This window comes from Ascochyta rabiei, chromosome 3 (assembly GCF_004011695.2).
Source record: "Ascochyta rabiei chromosome 3, complete sequence".
NCBI classification, from domain to species: domain Eukaryota; kingdom Fungi; phylum Ascomycota; class Dothideomycetes; order Pleosporales; family Didymellaceae; genus Ascochyta; species Ascochyta rabiei.
Genome location: NC_082407.1, coordinates 2,290,264 through 2,308,091, shown reverse-complemented (window position 1 = coordinate 2,308,091; position 17,828 = coordinate 2,290,264). Strand labels below are relative to the sequence as shown.

At 50.7% G+C, this 17,828-nt stretch overlaps 9 protein-coding genes and 1 non-coding gene across 10 annotated transcripts, besides 1 other annotated feature; 4 read left to right on the top strand and 6 right to left on the bottom strand.

Annotated features, from left to right (window-relative positions):
• Positions 1 to 505: 505 nt before the first annotated feature.
• On the top strand, positions 506 to 3,306 carry EKO05_0002349 (uncharacterized protein; the record flags this gene model as incomplete). Its single annotated transcript, XM_038944075.1, has 2 exons — positions 506 to 2,867; positions 2,936 to 3,306. The coding sequence occupies 2 exons, from the start codon at positions 506 to 508 to the stop codon at positions 3,304 to 3,306; spliced, it is 2,733 nt and encodes a 910-aa protein (XP_038793021.1).
• A 191-nt stretch (positions 3,307 to 3,497) lies between these two features.
• Positions 3,498 to 4,644, bottom strand: EKO05_0002348 (uncharacterized protein; the record flags this gene model as incomplete). Its single annotated transcript, XM_059635891.1, has 3 exons — positions 3,498 to 3,773; positions 3,825 to 4,391; positions 4,477 to 4,644. The coding sequence occupies 3 exons, from the start codon at positions 4,642 to 4,644 to the stop codon at positions 3,498 to 3,500; spliced, it is 1,011 nt and encodes a 336-aa protein (XP_059491874.1).
• Positions 4,645 to 5,177: 533 nt separating this feature from the next.
• EKO05_0002347 (uncharacterized protein) lies at positions 5,178 to 6,338 on the bottom strand (the record flags this gene model as incomplete). Its single annotated transcript, XM_038944166.1, has 2 exons — positions 5,178 to 5,270; positions 5,811 to 6,338. The coding sequence occupies 2 exons, from the start codon at positions 6,336 to 6,338 to the stop codon at positions 5,178 to 5,180; spliced, it is 621 nt and encodes a 206-aa protein (XP_038793019.1).
• Positions 5,500 to 5,613, bottom strand: EKO05_3t3. Its single transcript has one exon. It is a non-coding gene; the product is annotated as a tRNA-Leu (tRNA).
• A 199-nt stretch (positions 6,339 to 6,537) lies between the features above and the next one.
• On the top strand, positions 6,538 to 7,202 carry EKO05_0002346 (uncharacterized protein; the record flags this gene model as incomplete). Its single annotated transcript, XM_038944217.1, has 2 exons — positions 6,538 to 6,567; positions 6,615 to 7,202. 2 exons carry the CDS (start codon positions 6,538 to 6,540, stop codon positions 7,200 to 7,202), a joined length of 618 nt encoding a protein of 205 aa, XP_038793018.1.
• A 1,536-nt stretch (positions 7,203 to 8,738) lies between these two features.
• Positions 8,739 to 9,567, top strand: EKO05_0002345 (uncharacterized protein; the record flags this gene model as incomplete). Its single annotated transcript, XM_038943964.1, has 2 exons — positions 8,739 to 8,890; positions 8,961 to 9,567. The coding sequence occupies 2 exons, from the start codon at positions 8,739 to 8,741 to the stop codon at positions 9,565 to 9,567; spliced, it is 759 nt and encodes a 252-aa protein (XP_038793017.1).
• Positions 9,568 to 9,843: 276 nt separating this feature from the next.
• Positions 9,844 to 9,877: a tandem repeat.
• A 718-nt stretch (positions 9,878 to 10,595) lies between these two features.
• EKO05_0002344 (uncharacterized protein) lies at positions 10,596 to 12,494 on the bottom strand (the record flags this gene model as incomplete). The annotated part of the gene is made up of 2 exons (XM_038943970.1): positions 10,596 to 12,019; positions 12,068 to 12,494. The coding sequence occupies 2 exons, from the start codon at positions 12,492 to 12,494 to the stop codon at positions 10,596 to 10,598; spliced, it is 1,851 nt and encodes a 616-aa protein (XP_038793016.1).
• A 2,690-nt stretch (positions 12,495 to 15,184) lies between these two features.
• EKO05_0002343 (uncharacterized protein) lies at positions 15,185 to 15,328 on the top strand (the record flags this gene model as incomplete). The annotated part of the gene is made up of 1 exon (XM_059635890.1): positions 15,185 to 15,328. The coding sequence occupies one exon, from the start codon at positions 15,185 to 15,187 to the stop codon at positions 15,326 to 15,328; it is 144 nt and encodes a 47-aa protein (XP_059491873.1).
• Positions 15,329 to 15,465: 137 nt separating this feature from the next.
• EKO05_0002342 (uncharacterized protein) lies at positions 15,466 to 16,409 on the bottom strand (the record flags this gene model as incomplete). Its single annotated transcript, XM_038944223.1, has 2 exons — positions 15,466 to 15,923; positions 15,983 to 16,409. 2 exons carry the CDS (start codon positions 16,407 to 16,409, stop codon positions 15,466 to 15,468), a joined length of 885 nt encoding a protein of 294 aa, XP_038793015.1.
• Positions 16,410 to 17,312: 903 nt separating this feature from the next.
• EKO05_0002341 (uncharacterized protein) lies at positions 17,313 to 17,669 on the bottom strand (the record flags this gene model as incomplete). The annotated part of the gene is made up of 1 exon (XM_038947486.1): positions 17,313 to 17,669. One exon carries the CDS (start codon positions 17,667 to 17,669, stop codon positions 17,313 to 17,315), a length of 357 nt encoding a protein of 118 aa, XP_038793013.1.
• Positions 17,670 to 17,828: the final 159 nt, after the last annotated feature.

The following is a 17,828-nucleotide window of genomic DNA, read 5'->3' as shown; positions in this document are numbered from 1 at the left end:
CAACAACCTCAGCTCTGCCAACTGAAACCATTTTTTCCAAACGTTACCTGCTGAAACCTTGGACGCAATTTGCGAAGTCGACTTGGAGTGATTTCGACGATTTTCCGTACTCAACCTGCATTCAACCGAGCGCGTCTATTGAGGCGTATTTCCAGACTGCAAATGGTGGTGGCGCGAAGGTTCAGGGTGCTCCTTACCATTTCTGAATGCTCAAGTAGATGCCCAAAGGGAACATGAATAGAAAATAATCCATCGCACCCTTTGTCCTGCCATATGTCTTGTGAACTTTGATCATGTGTCAAAGAGTGGCTTGGTAGCGTTTCGGCGACCCCAGGCACCTCCGTGTCTCCGCGTCTCCGCAACGTGAGCACCCAGAAAGCAGCCAGCTCACCAGCAATTGCGCCCGTCGTTGGGAATCTCATCTCTGCGCTTGAGCAACACATACGCCTATTGCATAGATGGGCATGTCATAATCGTAAACGTACAACTCGACACTACCGCTGCAATGCCGCGCGAGCGCACCATGAACGAGGAGGAGGCGGAGTTACTGGGAGGGCACGAGATGCAGGCGCGCATCTCAGAAGACGGCTCAGAAGCTTCAGCATCTTCGATCTCGACCATGTCCCTCGTCCTCGAACACATCAACGACGGCGCACCGAACGGCGCATCACCTCCCAAGCTGAGCGAGAAGTACCGGGACGATGACAACGACGAGCCAGGACGTGCGCGTGAGCAGCTCGATATCGAAGATGGTCGCTTTGAGCCTCTCAAACCCGTAGACAAGAAAGCGCGACGTTTGCTGTGGATCATAGGCACGATATGTGCTATTGGCTGGGGCCTGGCGCTGGTGTCATTCCTGTACAGCGGAAACTACAAGCATGCATCCACCCGACCACACGACCCTTTGGCAAGCTCTACAAAGGGTTCTGGAAAGAAGATCACGCTGGAAAGCGTCATGAGTGGACAGTGGTATCCGACTACGCAGAGCGTGTCGTGGATCTCAGGGCCAAACGGCGAGGATGGTTTGCTGCTGGAGAAGGGTGTCTCGGGTAAAGACTATCTAGTCGTTGAGGATATCAGGAACAAGGATAAGGCTGGAAGCAAAGGACATACCACCCTGATGAAGGAGAACAGCTTCAAGTTTGGCGAAACATACGTCTACCCCAGCGGTGCGGTGCCGAGTAAGGACTTCAAGAAGGTGCTTGTGACATCTGATCACCAGAAGAACTGGAGGCACTCGTCTACAGGCCTATACTGGATCTTCGATGTTGCAACACAGACTGGCGAGCCCGTCGACCCCGAAAACCCTCAGGCCAGGATACAGATTGCATCCTGGTCACCGCAATCGGACGCCGTTGTTTTTACACGCAACAACAACATGTTCATTCGCAAGCTCGACTCGAAGAAAGTCACGCAGATCACGCAGGATGGTGGCGCTGAGCTTTTCTACGGCGTGCCGGATTGGGTATACGAGGAAGAAGTCTTCCAAGGCGACAGCGCCACATGGTGGTCCGAAGATGGCAAATACATCGCTTTTCTTCGCACAGACGAGTCGATGGTTCCCACGTATCCGGTTCAGTACTTCCTCTCTCGTCCGAGCGGAGAAAAACCGAAGGCCGGCGAGGAGAGCTATCCGGAAGTCCGCGACATCAAGTACCCGAAGGCTGGTGCGCCCAACCCGATTGTATCGCTTCAATTCTACGACGTCGAAAAGCGTGAGGTTTTCAAAATCAAAATCGAGGACGATTTCGCCGACGGCAACCGACTTATCACTGAGATCGTGTGGGCCGGCTCGACCAAGCAAGTCCTCGTTCGAGAGACTAACCGCGAGAGCGACATCCTCAAGCTAGTCCTGATGGACGTCGAAAAGCGGACAGGCAAGACCGTCCGTACAGAGAATGTAGCGGAACTCGATGGCGGCTGGATGGAAGTTTCGCACACGACAACTTTTGTTCCCGCTGACCCAGCGAACGGCCGTAAGTATGATGGCTACGTCGATACCATCATTCACGAGGGATACGATCACATCGGGTACTTCACGCCCCTGGACAGTGATAAGCCCATCTTGCTCACGCAGGGCGAATGGGAAGTCGTCGACGCCCCATCACGCATCGACCTCAAGAACAACCTTGTTTACTACATCTCTACCGAGCATAGTTCTATTGAACGCCACGCTTACGCTGTCAAACTCGACGGCACTGGTAAACAGGAGATTATTGAAAACAGCGGTGTCGGCTACCATGACGCATCTTTCTCGTCTGGCGGCTCGTTCGCTCTCGTCACCTATAAGGGCCCTGGTATCCCGTGGCAGAAGATAGTATCCACGCCCTCGAGCTCTGAGAAGTTCGAGAAAGTGCTCGAAGAGAACAAGAGCCTGGAGCGTTTTGCAGCCGCTCACGAGCTGCCTATACTCAACTATCAAACCATCGAGGTAGACGGCTTCAAACTCAACGTGCTTGAACGTCGACCCCCACACTTCAGTGAGAAGAAAAAGTATCCCGTACTGTTCTATCAATACTCCGGCCCCGGCAGTCAGCAAGTAGATCGTCAGTTCCACGTCGACTTTCAATCTTTCATTGCATCTTCGCTGGGTTACATAGTCGTCACCGTGGACGGGCGGGGCACAGGATTCCTTGGTCGAAAACTGAGGTGTATCACAAGAGGCAATATCGGCCACTATGAAGCGCTTGACCAGATCGCGGCGGGTAAGATCTGGGCGAAGAAGAAGTACGTCGATGAAGACCGGATGGCTATCTGGGGCTGGTCGTACGGTGGTTTTCAGACTCTCAAGACTCTCGAGACAGATGCAGGAGACACATTCAAGTACGGGATGGCGGTCGCGCCTGTTACGGACTGGCGGTTTTATGGTGCGTTGCCCTTCTTCGCCATCTTCTCTCTCCTCACTTCGTATCCCCACGTATTGACCAACAGACAGACTCGATCTACACAGAGCGTTACATGCACACCCCGCAGCACAATGTAGCCGGCTACGACAACACCAGCGTTAGTGACGTGCAATCGCTTTCCAAGAATGTCCGCTTTCTCGTCATGCACGGCATTGCAGATGATAACGTGCACATGCAAAACACCTTGACCTTACTGGACAAGCTGGATCTGGCGGGTGTGGAAAACTACGACGTGCACGTCTTCCCCGACAGTGACCATAGCATCTACTTCCACAATGCGAATAGGATAGTGTATGACAAGCTGACATGGTGGCTGACAAACGCCTTCAACGGTGAGTGGCTTCGCATTCAGAACGTCAAGCCGAAGGCGCAGATAGAGGGCAAGGAGAAGAGGCGGTGATCGCTTGCACGCGACATTGCATACGGTGTTTGATCAGGCGCATGAACTTACTGCTAATATCAAGCAATGCAATCCCCAAATTCGATACTGCAGTGCCAAAACATCCTCGCATCGACTCCTTACGTGTGCATGCACGCATACACCCACATTATACACACTCCCTGTCCTTACCCAGAAACGAGCAAATCCACTCAGAAAGTCTCCTCGAACACACTCGCATTCTCATGTCCACCTATCTTTAGAAATGTCTTCATACTCTCCAACACTTGCCTCTTCAAGTCCCCCCGCGTTACATTTTGGCCTGGAAACCCGCCATACGTCGAGTCGAACTCATACGGCTTGAGCGCTTTCCAAATACCATGGATCTGGCTCGGTGGCAAAGGGATCATGTTGGGATACGACCACATGAAGCTGAAAGCCGTGGTGCGAGGGTCCTGATTGGGCTGAGCCGCGTTGTAGAAGCCGGACTGCGTGGGCGTTAGTGACGAATTGTGGTGAGTAGATGAGGGGAGACGGACGGGGACACTCATCATGGTATCGGCAATGAACAACTTCCTCTCCCAGTGCAACACGCAGCTCCCGTCGAAATGGCCACCGCATTGCACTGCCGTTACGCCGGGGACGACCTCTTCCGTCTTCTTGATCCACTTCCGCACCCCGTTCTTGTCTGCTCGGTTCAGCCACTCTGCGTCGTCGGACGCGATGTACACCGGGCATGAGAACTGCGTGGCCCATTCAAGATGTGTCGTGTAAAAGTGCGGGTGCGAGATTACTATCGCTTTCAGGCCTCCTTTACCGTTGATGAAGTCGATGGTTTCTTGGTTCAGGAAGGCGATCAGGTCCCATAGGATGTTTCCGGACTCGGTTTCGAGGAGGATGCAGCGCTGGCCGATGCCGAGTTGTTTTCGGGTTGTTGTTGAGTCGGAGAGGCCGGGCGGTAGTTCGGCGGGTGTCAGTGGCTTGGTGGTTAGGTAGTGGATGCGACTGTCGTGCTCGTCTGTTTGGAACTCATTCTTCTGGACGGCTTGGCTGTCGTTGAGGGATGTCCATGTTTGCCCGTGCGCTGGCACGTATTGACGTGGGTCCTTGGGGTTTCAGCTCGTTGAAGTTGAAAGAGATGGTGCTTTTTCAGTGACAGTAAAGGAATACACTTGATTTGACGTCACTTACAAGACAGATGCGACACTCTTTTGGTGGTGATGAGAGGGGGACATCGTATTGTGTACCGCATACTTCGCAGATGGCAAGGTCACCGGATTCGAGTTTCACAGTGGACATTTTGATCATCGACGAGCAGGTGAAGTAGGCTGATCTGGGTGATTGAGGTTGTGCTTCCATGGTGTTGTTATGTACATGTAAAGTGGGGGTGGGAAGCTGAGGTGATTACCTAGATGAGGTAGCTTAACCGCGGAAAGTTTCAGCTTACCAATTTTGTAAGTGTTGCGAAATACGAGACTGATCGTGTGAGACTTAGTATCTGAATGGAAATTGGTTATACTGAGGACGCGATATCTATTGGTCGCAGTGATCAACACTTTGTTACGCTTGAAGGTACTATCAGAGGAAAACGACGCTCGTGATCATTGTCAAATCACTAGTACTGAAAACCCGAATGTCCCGGGGTGATAGTTTGCGACAGGCTCCTACGTTGCAGAATACGCTGGCTACAAGCCAACAGTCCCTGGTGACACAGGAGGTACTCAATGCTATATTCTAACCCATCTGTACCCTAAGAAAACATTACAAGACTTTAGCAACTTCTCTTCACTATATAGAGCAGCAACAATCACGCTGAGGGCCTCCACCAATACTGCCCGAGGGACTATCGCTGAAACAATGTAGCTGGCTTTTCTGCAGCGCGAGAGGACAGGCTACTTGTATGACAACGAGCCTCCTAAAACCCAAATCTCGCCGTTGGCGACTTTGTCAGCAATGCTCGCCACTTGGATGTTGTCGGGCTGGATCTGCATAGTTGGTCAGCAAGCTTTGCAGCGTACGAAAAAAATAGCGCAGGCTCGGGACTGAATAATGAATAGACCCAACGATCAAAAGAAATCAAAAAGCGCACACGTTTAGTTGGTGCTTGGGCCGAAGGGTGGTGCCGCTAACTAGCGCAATTCCAGACATTCACTCCACAAGTCCCACAACACCAAAAAAATATCCTGGAGTGCTCAACGACCGTTGAACGAATGCTGATGAGGACGGGACTCGAACCCGCGCCACTTTCGTGACCAGGAAGCTTATTGCTAAGCAACGCTAAGGAAGAGGACCTTAACCTGGCGCCATAACCAACTCGGCCACCTCACCCTTCTCAAGGGATTGATGAAAGGGTGACCGGAAGGACGCAATAAAAACCAGAAAACTTCAAAAGACGGAAGAGAGCAATGAGACCTGTGATGGTCTTGCGGAGTGGTATGTGACGGAAGTGGTAATTTCTCATGGTGGCGCAGAGATGCCGTGGGATGTCGAACGGGACGAGCTCCACGCAAGGAATATCCACTTACCGTCTTTTGACCGTCTTTGAACTCCCACCAGACTTCGTCGCCAGCAAGGGTTTTGGTCTTCTTTCCCTCCTCCCACGGGCTTTCCGGCACGATATGCTTCTTCACGAAGCGTTCCATGTTGCTGTGGGCGCGGTCAGAACCACTAGCCCCCTCGTACGCCTCCGCGCCAAACTTGTTGTAGTCTTCTGGATCTTCCCAAGGCTTTCTCTTTAAATTCTTCATCGCAGTGTTGTCTGGCGCAAGCACTGTGGCGTTCTGCGCTGCATCCTCTAGCCATCCGGACACTGCGTCAATGTCGCGAATAAGACTGCTAAAGATTGCGATATTCTGCGTCTTGCCAATCACATCTGATATGATGATTCCGCTAGACATGTCGTCTGTGGAGGGCGTTACGTGTTCTCGGAGTGGTAATTGCTGGCCGATCACCTTGAACGACTTTAGAATGGTGTTAAAGGGTTGTGACTCAGCGGCGCATGCAAAGAACAGGCAGACGCTGGCAAGAGGATATACAAGAGGCTTCAGAATCATCTTGGTGTGTAGATGTTGTTAGCTATACGCTGATTAGGTAGACGTCATCGCCGCGGGAGCGCCAAGCACACGTGAATGCGCGGGTGATCAGCATCTTGTAGCCTACTACACATCTCTCCTCTCCACACCATGGTCACACAAAGGTGACAACGTCCCTGTCAAGGGCATCGCAGAACACTCTCAATCACGCATATACAAGATGGCGCTTCAAGTTCCCACGGTCACAGTGGTACGGTCACGCGGACAATTCCGTAAAACGCGCTAAGAAGGGTGCAGGATGACTTACGCGACTTTCACGCAAAACACTTCCTGCACGCGCTCGCGACCGAGCATGTTCTTCACGGAGTGCAGGCCGAACCTGCCGAGGAGTATTGCGAGGAGGAAGAAGGTGGACTAGGTTACTACGAAGACGGCACACCCTGTACCCTCACCGATGAGCAAATTGCTATGTTCAGACATTCCGAAATTCAGGCCATCATTCGCAAACGTAGACAACAAAGGGACAACGGCGATGGATCTGAGGAAGGAGAGGCCGAAGACTCCGTTGCCGAAGCTTCGACGAAAGGCAACTCTCCAGCTTCACAAAGTCACCTCGCCATGGTTCCAGAACCAGGCAAAGTCGTATCTGGCCGTGTCGATAAGCTGAAAACTCAGCAATGGACAGTGAGCAGTCCGAGGACAAAGGCCAAGAACAAGAGAAATCGGGACAAGTACAAAGCCAAGAAGAGGGACGAAAGGCATAAGCGTGAGCAGGCTCGAAAGAAGAATCATGATGAAGATGAGGAAAGTGATGAGTGGGATGCATGGCACCAGGCCAAGGGACCAGACGTTCAAAAGGACGATACCGTGGACCTGGATTACTGAGCCCACCAAACAATACGCTTGGCCGCATCTCCACAGAGGCTATGAGGGCCGCAAAAAACCACTGCGCAGCTGCCCCAGTGGTATGCAAGTCGTTGTGTCAATGTATGTGCATACCTCCCCTGCTTTCTTCACTCTGCAATGATGAAAATCGTTATCGTCATCCTTAGGCGGAGAAGGAACCGGGCTTGAGTCGAGGATGTTAGACTGCCTGCGGTTAGACTCTTCGATTCGCTTAGGCACCTTCGTTGACGAGTTTACAATCTTCTCTCTGACTGCAATTCTCAACTCCTTCGTAATCGACATTGGGCTCTTTTAACGAAGACTAACATAATGTTCAGACATGTGTCGGGACATTTCCCTCTGAAAACTTCTCAGACACGGTTCTGGCGATGGCTGTTGCTGAGCGCAGGAAGGCACCAGTCTGTCGTGGTTGCCCTTCCCGCGCAGCCCCTCCGACAATCTTGACCCCAACCATGCTTAATATTCCGCAAACGTTCATAGGTTCAGAGGTTTGTACTTGGTATGGCTCCGCCCAAGGCTTCAGAGAGCGCTGCTCCAATATGGCGATTTACTGTGAACAATAATAGCCGAGCTGCTGAGAGGCGTCAGAGGCTATTGTAAGTGCGAATCTGGCAGTACCCAGTGTCGCATTGAGAGCAATCGAGAAGAAGCTCTACGTGAGTATACCATGGCGAGAGCTTTCATGCTCATATCTCACCTAGACAAGGTCACCAAGAAGCTTTTCCAGATCGAACAGCAACAACGAATATTTTATTCCGAGTCTACTATTGAAAATCTACGACTGTCTTGAGACCTGTACTTTCAGCGGCGTCACGGTAGGAGCCTACGCACCCGTCGCAATAGTTGAACTATCTCTCAGACAGACTTCGTATCCAGGACCACGTCATCCTGCACACTTGCCACCAAATTCATTACAAGACTGTCAACCTCCCTCACAAGTTTGATATGTTCACGATGTCCCCCGTCCGTGAATTCGTCGCGTTCATTAAACCTTCAGTCATATCGATAAACCTCTCTTATTTAGCTAGAATCTAGGGTCTACCACCTCAGATCTGGTCTTCCAATATCGTTATGTGAACATGCGGCAATTACCACACTAGCTTCAACTCACGCGAAGCGCCGGGTCTCAGGCGGATTGAAATTTATTCATTTGACCAGAGCCGACAGTCATATAAAGGTTCTCTTAAGGCTGAAGCTTAGGCTCGCCTGCCCATACCAAGACATGGGTTCTCTCTTCCTGATCTTCTGGTGTATTCGTGGCATGCATATCAAGCACTACAATCAGGCTGTACACCTCTCGGATATTGCTCGTCCCTGTCGTTCAGTCGAAATTGTGGTATTGCATAGTCGTGAGAGTCTATCACATCCCCACTACCTCTCTTCTCACTTCACTTGCCTCCACCCACCGTACTACACTAGCGCGGTAGCCTTGTATGCAGCTATTCTATCACCAGCTGTTATACTACAACCATCCCCTCACTACAACCTCAATTGAAGGCCGCCACTGTGACTGACATGGCGCCCAGCAAGCTGACCACGTGCGAGAAGCCAGACACAAGCTCTTCTCCAGGGAAGGATAGCAAAGTCGTGAAGAGACCTGCACGTGGATATCACAAGTTCCGTAGCGGCATTCTCAACGTTGCTCCCAAAGGAGGGGAGAAGGCATTGTGCGTAGTTTGCTTAGCCCAGCAAGCGCAGAGCAACATCTTGCGCGTTTTTTCTGACGTATTCGCACAGGGTGACAGCAAACCAAGACGCACCGCTGCTACGTCTGCCTGCCGAAATACGCGACCGTATTTGGAAGTATGCTCTTGGAGGCAAAGCCTTCAAGGCAAGACGCTCCTACTTCGGAGCGAGCGCCCGATTCGCACCTTCGGATTCAGAATCCAGCAATGATGTAGCTCTTCTTCGTAGCTGCCGACAAATCTACTCCGAGACCGCCATATATCCCTCACGACTTGGCATGTTTGCCTGCACAAATTCCCGGGACCTGAAGCGGTCCGCCAAAAAACTCAAAGCCTATCACCGTAAGCAGGTCATGCGCCTTCGTTTGATGTGCAGAAATGTCCGCGATGGTCTGCTCTATTTCGATTTCACCTCACGTTACAAGATTGTTCTCAAGGAGGTCTTCCCGGCACTCAGTCACATCGAAGTCCTCATCCATGAAGTCTCTGATCAGAAGGATGATGATTTCCGAAAAGCTGCGGATTTGGTTCGCGCAAAACTTGTCGAAGAGGTTGAAGATTCTGGATATGCTATAACGGTAGAAGGAACGGCTGAAAAGATGAAGTCATACATCGAGTCCCAGACCGCGGTGACTTTACCGGTATCTTTGCCGCTCTAGACATCACTTGCGAGCGATGGAGGATACTACACAATTTTATCGTGCATTTCGCAGAAATCGTGCTTTATGGTTACTAGAGATGGGAACATGTTGGTAGCCTGCACCTTTCCATTGTTTTACAGCATCTATAGTCTCAACTAATAGACCTTCTGAGACGGAAAGCGAGCAGAACAAAAACGAAAAATGCTTCCTCCCAGGACAAATTTTCTCAATGCAATTTTATGATGTGCCTCCCTTAAACTTTCCATCGTACGTATTCTTAGTATCAAAATTCAAAAGCTGCAGCTCGTAGCGGAAACTGAAGCTGAAGGTATAATAGTTTTCAAGTTCTCGCTCCCAGCGCCGCGGTCTTGGTGCAACTCTCTTTGTTCTCCCTTGCCAAGCGCTATACCCGACCCAAATTCCTAGCACACGGAAATGACAAGAGTCTACCAAAGCTAAACCGCTCTTGTACGTGATCATCGTATTTTCTAGGCTGGACATAGCTCTAGACTGCCGGCAACGATACGCTGGTTGGCACTCCTCACCGACCAGCTTTCTTGTTGTGGAGCCCTGGCATAGTTCTTTCCCGCAGTCTACTAGATAGAATGGAGGTAGTCGTTTCATGACTCCATGAAATTGTTAGGTCGACCACGTGGAAGCTTTCTTGGCGGATAAGACTGAGCTGAAGGGACAGAGTGATAGCGGAGTCACCATGCGACATCGACTCTGGCGAGAGGACCATGCAAGAACACACTGCCCGAGTTCGGAGGAAGGGTCCTGTACTCGACTCGGTGCAATGTTGGTTCGTATGAAAGTGTTGATCGAGCCGGTGGCCCCATGAGGAGAAGAAGAATAGCTGCTTGTCTCTAGCATGTATGCACTACTTTCCACTTCAATAAGGTACTTCGTTAAGATATTTTCAGTCATCCATCATACACAGAAAAGACGTTCGAAATATGACAATCAATATGCTTTTAGACTCATTAAATGCGAAGATATTTACAAGACTCTGTTGGTATACACAGTCCCTGTCCCCTGACCGATCATTACTTCTTCTTGGACGTGGTCTTCGCCTTTGTGTTATTATCGTTCTTAGTGCTGCTTGTCATCTTCGCTGCTGACGTGATTGTCGTGATCGGAGCCTGCTTTATTGCCGACACTGCAGGTGTCAAAGAGGCAACAGATGGTGATGTCGACGACTTGACGGTGGTTTTAGACAGGGTCGTCTTGGGGGGACCGTTGATTTGGTAGTCTTCGAGCGCCTTCTCGAGTTTTTCAACATTGCTGTAGGCCTCCATGGCTTCGAACTTTGACATCTTGTCCATGATGGATGCCTTTTGGTCATCATTAGAGGTGATAGCCTTGCTGCGATATTTCTCTTCCATTGGATCGATAAATTTGGTAGTCTCAGGGTAGCCCCAGTCGCCAAGGCTGGACACGTTGAAGGCAGCCATCATATCGTGATCCTCGTGGATGAGATTGTGACAGTGGAACATGTAAACACCATCGTAGGGGGCGTAACGCGCAATGACTGTGACCTTTTCGTTCTCGCCAAGGAGCACAACGTCCTTCAATGCTTCCTTCTCGTAATCGAGGACGGGGCGCCTTCCGCCAGTGCGAGATAGGATCTGGAAGTCGACAAGATGAATGTGAACTGGGTGAGACCAGCCGCCGCTAGAGTTCTCGAGCTCCCAAACCTCGATCGCGCCGCGTTGGGGCTTAGCCAGGATGCGGTTGTTGACATCAGCGAAAGTGACACCGTTGACAGTCCATTGCCCGCCAGTCCTACCAAACTTGAAGCTTCTATCAACTCCACCTTTCCTAGGAGGAAAGGGAACGTTGCGTAGCGAAGAAGGAAGATTGCCGTTGCCTGCCTGACTCGAGACACCCTTGCCGACGACAAATTGCATGACCTTATCCGTAGCAGCGTAGTCCTCGTCGTGCTGAACATCGCGACCGTTCTTGAGAGTGACATTCTTTCCGGCGTATTGGCTGAAGTCAAAGACGACTTCCCAGCGCTCAGCCATAGAGATCTCAAGGTTGCGGGTTTGTACAGGCTTGGTTAAGAGACCAGTATCGGCACCGATAACATGGAAGGGAATAGTTTTGCCATCAGCCTCGAATGTGAGTTTGAAAGCTCGACTGATAGAAGCGTCAAGGAATCGCAGACGGTACTTGCGAGGTTCGACCTTATGGAAGGGCCATGGCTGGCCATTGACATGAATGACATCGCCGTAGAGTGAAGTTGTTTCGTCTTTGGGATCAAAGAGGGTTCCATCCTTGTTGTATTGTTTGGAAGACAGTGCAAGAGGCAGATCATATTGCGGACCGGAAGGAAGGCCCAAAGAATCTTCAGCAGGGTCGTGTAAAATGTAGAAGCCAGCCTGGCCAAAGTAGGCGTTCTCCGCAGTGTGGTGAACAGCATGGTCGTGATACCATAGAGTTCGAGCGCTCTGGTGATTAGGGTAGTCTAAGCAATGTTAGCGGTGAAGTATAAACCAAACAGGCAGCTGCTAACAGTAGTCTTTGTACTGCCCGGGTTTGGTCACATCCTCAGCCCAACCATCGAAAGGTGCTCGACTGTAGGAACCGTGGAGATGGACCGAGAGATCCATGCTACCGTGATTCTTGAACCGTACAACCGCCTCTCTTCCCTTCTCCATGCGGAAGGTGGGACCGGGAGACGTGCCGTCATAGCCAACCAGTTTGGCAGGCTTTAAGCCAGGGTAGACCTGCTGTTCGAATGGCTGGACATCGATCTCATAGTAATCGATGGAGTTACCCGTGGTCGCGTTGGTATAGGTGTAAAGTGGTGACTTGTTTTTAGGAAAGGGTAGAGGGTTTTGGAAGATTTGCTTGTACTCAGGACTCAGCCACTCGCTGTCGCCAGCGAAGACTTGTATGGAGTAGAGGGCCGTGATACCCAAGAAAATGAAGGTTCGCATAATGAAGAGTGAATGATCAACAGCTGTTTCCGAAGCTGATGAGCAAGTCTGAGAATGTTTGAGCTGATGAAGATACGAGTAGAGCAACTCACAGTGGATTTATATATCCACTGAGCTTCCACAACAACAGACCTCAGGCCGCTCGACTACACTATACTGAGTGTTCTCGATCACTCCAATCTATATGACCATCCGAATCCGCCATAGCTATGCTCTTGGAAGCCTCGTGCCGGCGTCCGTAGCGAGAGCCTCCGCGTGTTATCGACGAGCATAGAAGCCACGTTTGTTAGTGTCTGTCTTGTCGACGATACACCCATAGATGCACCTCGAGTAGACCCAGAAAGCTGGAGTGCCTCCTCGCGAATAGGAAAAGTCCACCGGGTTCTTGCTGTTACCAATGTTCTGACTTCCAGCCTGGCCACGTTTTTTCCCCCACGCGAAGTACAGAACAAGCTAATGACAAGATACAAGGCTGGTCAATTGGAGAGAAGGAAACACTAAGAAGGACCAGAAAGAGCAATGTCAAACGAAGACTTGTACCAAAGGAGGAGTTCGAGGCTTCCCTGTTCCTACGTTGCGAGTAGGACTGATCAGCCACAGCTGGAAAATGCTTGATCTACCGCAAAAGTGCCATTACAGCAGGCGGGTACCGTTCAGGCGTCTAGGGGCTGCCTCGTGCCTTGAGCAACCCAGAAAAGTCCAAAGTCTCAAGCGAGAAGCTGATGTACCTGTAAGACGTTATGCGAGTAAAGCTTATGCCGGAGGTCGAGAACACGGATGCTAGACCGAATATCGACGCGTACCGGTAAGCGAGCGACCTGCAAGATGCACAATGCTAGGTACCTACTTGACTTCTCTTCAGCCCCAGATCGCCGCTTTACGACCCCGGCTGCCTTCTTTAGCATCACGTTGCCCGCAACTTCTCCCGTACTGTTTGGAGTCTACCCAGGGGAGCATGCTTGGATCAGCTGCCGGTACTCGACGCCTCTCGCTTAGCTATCGACCTGTCCGCTGCCTGCTTGATCCTTATGCGCAGGGCGTGTCGGCAATGCCGCACGCAAAACCGAATGGCAAAGCAGAATTCGGGTATTCATCTGATCATGTTCCAATCACTAGCCGAGACTCCATTTCATGATTGCCATGCATACATGAAAATTCAATTGCGCACAGGAGGCTTTAGATGTACCGATAGCGTCTGAAATCAAGGTGTTGTGAGATATTCCTCATACTCCATCTTCTGCCACAATCACATCTTCTGCCACATCGGCTTTTGCATCGGTTGCGAGTCCCATGAGTCCTTTTTTCCGAATGCACTCGCTTCAAGTCATTGGCTCGCCTATTTCCAATACATGGCTTGCAGTTGCCAAGGCTGCGTCCCGATTACTGATGCTTGGCCCTTAGTAAGTCCTGCGAATAAAGGCGGCTCCTGCAAGCTTACCTAGGCTCGCGAATCTTCTTACCAGCAATGTCTCGAAAACCTAAGTGAGCTTCTCACGTGGTTACCAAAAATGCAACGGCTCTTGCATAGCATTCTCGACCATCGCATGGCCCACTTTTACTTCCACAGTATCGCGAGTATACGCTACACTCGCGTTAACAACCGCCAACGCTAACTAGGTCCCAAACCTTGGTTCATTCATAGATCGCCAGGTCTTGCCACCAACTTGTGACTTTGCACGGAGTTGACGGCCGCAAGCCAAAGCTGCCGCGATTGACTTTGCGCTCGAGAACTTCACGATATTATTACCTTGAACACTGCCATCAAGCACCGCCGTGATTCAGTTCTGATCAACCCAGGGTCTATCAGCAGATTGCTAGTTCTGCGCAGATGTTCACCAATGCCCAGAGCTGAACCGCATAATCGGATTAGTAGCTCCCTACCGACTGGCTGGGTATCGAATGAGTGGCAAGTTGCCAGTGATTAAAAAATACGATATGGATCATGTCATTCATTGTCATTTACAAGTCAAATGTATGTAGTGTGAGCTGCCATGCTGCAATATTATCAGGGAACGTACGGCGTCATGTAACGGACAGACTCGGTGGTGCCTCTTGGAAGAGCATTGGTTGCGTGCCAGATATGCTTCGCTCACAACTTTCAAACGCTTACCCACATGCTGTGAGTATGAGTCAAATGATGAAGATATCCAGGGTTTGCATTTACGTAATGCTACAACATACTCAGCGTCCGTCGCGCTTCATTGATTGCCTTCCGTTGAGCACATCGTCATCACATCGTAACATGTTGCAAATAGGGCCACCAATCCCCACGCGCCTTTAATCATTTAGTCAGCAACCGCTGTGCCATGTAAAATCATCTAAGTCCACTCAATGGCCTTGTTGTCAGTAGCAGCCAGCGAACCGCGCTAGATTTACTTGTCTCCCATCATGTGAGGCACCCAACAAACGCTGCTGATATAGATATCATGTACGGAGATCACCTCAACCACCTAAACAACTGCAACTACAAATAAATGACTATGCCAGGCGATGGAAACTCTCAAAACCGCCTGAAGAGGGGAATAACTCAATCCAAATAACTTCTAAGAGGTGTCCTCGGCAAGAGAAAAACTTCAGAAGCCGACAAAAGTAGACACATCACGGCACTCCCAATTACTGAGAACGATACTACAGGAAAGCAACTCAGAACTTGTCCGGAAAGCGTAGATCGCAAGGACAGTGCATCATCCATGGCCGCCAACCCTGGCGGATACCAGGAAGGTCACCAATCCAAAGAGCTTCCCTTCACGTCACCAGCAGCCCCTACACCGCAGAATACGACACATCAAGAGCTAGAGAGACGCATATGGCAATATCAGAAAGAGGAGCAGTGACGCCACGAGCAGCTTCAGACAGCTGGTGTCATCGCGATGCAGAAGAGCGGAGCGACAGGTGACAAGAGCAGCAAACCAGGACTGAGAAGTCCGCCTTCGAGCTAAAGAGACATATGGCATCAATCTCAGTATTCATTTCATCCAGACATGAAGATGTCACCCCTCCACACCCCAATCTTGACCTCCAACCCCTCCAGGCTGCCCTCGATTCTCACTCTCTTCTTCCATTCTCCCACCTGCCCTTCCAAGCCCTCCAATCCGGCTTCCAACAACTCCTTGTCTGCGTCCCCTCCAACAAATGCGCAGACAACCCAATCTCCGTTGCCATGCTGACCGTCTGCCAGCTTTGGAATCGCCTCGGGTTTCGCATATGGAGCATGGCGATACAGAGTTGAGTAGATTGATCGGTGGGATATAGTAGCAAGGAAGGAAACCAGAGAAGCCTGGAGTTTCTGCACGATCTGTGCGGACGTGGAGATTGGAGTAGTAGAAGATATGGTCAGCGTGACGAGCTCACAATCCTGTGCCTGCGATTGCATGACGACATCCGCAGGAATGCATTGGTATGATTCGTGCTCAACTTTCGTCGCGTGAACTGTTCAAAAGAATTCAATGTTCTGTGTTATTGGCTGTCTGAATGGGTGGTCAACTCACTGTCCGTGTGCTCCTCGAAAACACCAGCCACAGGCGCAGCAATGCTGAGCACCGTTGGATCTGTCCCAACCCTAGGATCTCCAGGTCCAAGCACAGCTTCCTCGCCCTCCTCCAACGCCCGTGTGTTCTCTAGGTCCAGACGGTGTGGCAGCTTCTGGAACGGCGTCGATCCAAGGAGCCGAACGTCGTCCAGGTGGTTGGTGAGGAAGTACTCTTCCCCACCATCTTCATCTGTGCGAGTGTAACGCAGTACCATCGATACTCCACCCAAGTCTTTGTCCTTGGGGAGGGAAAGGATGTCGCGCGTGTGCAGCTTTGTCCATCGCCTGAAGAGAGCTCTGTTCTCCTGCGTGTCTTTTTGCAATTTTGGCATCACGATTGCAATGCCGGGACGCTTAGCTGTGGTCGATTCGTGGATGTCGCCCATGTTGTCAATGTGAGGTGCTGTTGTTAAGTGTAGATGTGGTATTTTGAGAGTCTAGCCTTGTTTTATATTGGAATGGAAGTAATTTATTGTTGTATGGCGTGAGTCCGCAGAGCACAGTAAGCCTGCAGCGGGGTAAGAGGTGGAGTTCCGGTATAGGTTGCATTATGCAGTCATGCTCGTTGCTACAGTGGGATGTTTCACGGCAGGACAAGGACTAAACCGAAGTCCAGATACTTGCCCTTGTTGATTGCGTCTAATCAGGCCTTAGACCAGATCGAGGATTGGAAAATTTCGTTGATATTCGTTATTGATGCAGAACGCCATTTACCGCCATTCACTAAATCGACCCTAACCCATGAAAGTTTCTCCTCTCCAAATTCCGATCCGGAGTTCCCATTGCGCCGTCCCCTTCCCCTCATTTTGCTCCCTCCGCCTCTCCTCGTCCATCTTGTCCTCCAAACCAGCTTTCAGCTCTATCCCTCTCGCTTCACTGACCTCCTCTTCGACCATCACACAAATAACCCACTGTCCATTTCCATGCGCCCCTTCTGCAATGGTAGGATGCATATCGGGCTGTCCAGACGGAACATGGCGGTAAATGCTTGTAAAAACTTTACCATCAAAGGAAGAATTGCCGGCGGAAAAGTAAGTGAGAGTCTCAGTTTGCATTTTTGTCAGCCTTTCGGGTGGCTCTTGCGTCTCATCCTCCATATCATCCTCGATGGAAGTATAGGTGAGAGTAACAAGGAGACAAGCCGGCGCAGAAGGCTGAGAACCCTTCCCGGAAAGCAAAAAAACAGGAATGGGCTGGTCTGCGTCTCGCCCAGGACCTGAAATTGATTGTTCTGAGAAGATGCCGAATTCTGCGTTGACGAGGTGCCATACCATCGGCTCATCGCCAAGCTATTTGGAATTGGACAGAACAGCCTGTTCGCCTTCCTCAATTTTGCGAGTGTTTTCGAGATCCAAGCGCCTGCTGATAGCGTAGTATGCAGGGGTCTTCCAGATAGAGATGTCGTCGGCGTGGATGGTGTAGAGTAGTTCGCCTGTGGTGCTTCTATAGCGTAAGGTTTGAAATATGCCTTTGGAACCTGGAGATTCAGGGGCGAGATTGAGCAGGTCGCGAAAATGCATGATCGTCCATCTCTTGAATATTGCAGCGTTCTCCGTGGTTTGCTTGTGTAGACTGGGCCTTACTATCATAATGCCCGGTTGCGCAGCCGCAACACGATCGGTGATTTCGATACTGTCACCCATCATTTTGGTTATGTTTTCAATGCTTCAACGCTTGAGCAAGAATAAAGGAAGGCGAAATGAAGGCATCTGACACCACGAATGCCGCAAACGAGGCACCACAGCATACCTTTCTACTCAAGCTTCTAATAACGCTCACCAGGCTAAGGTGGAGAGTTCCGTTGG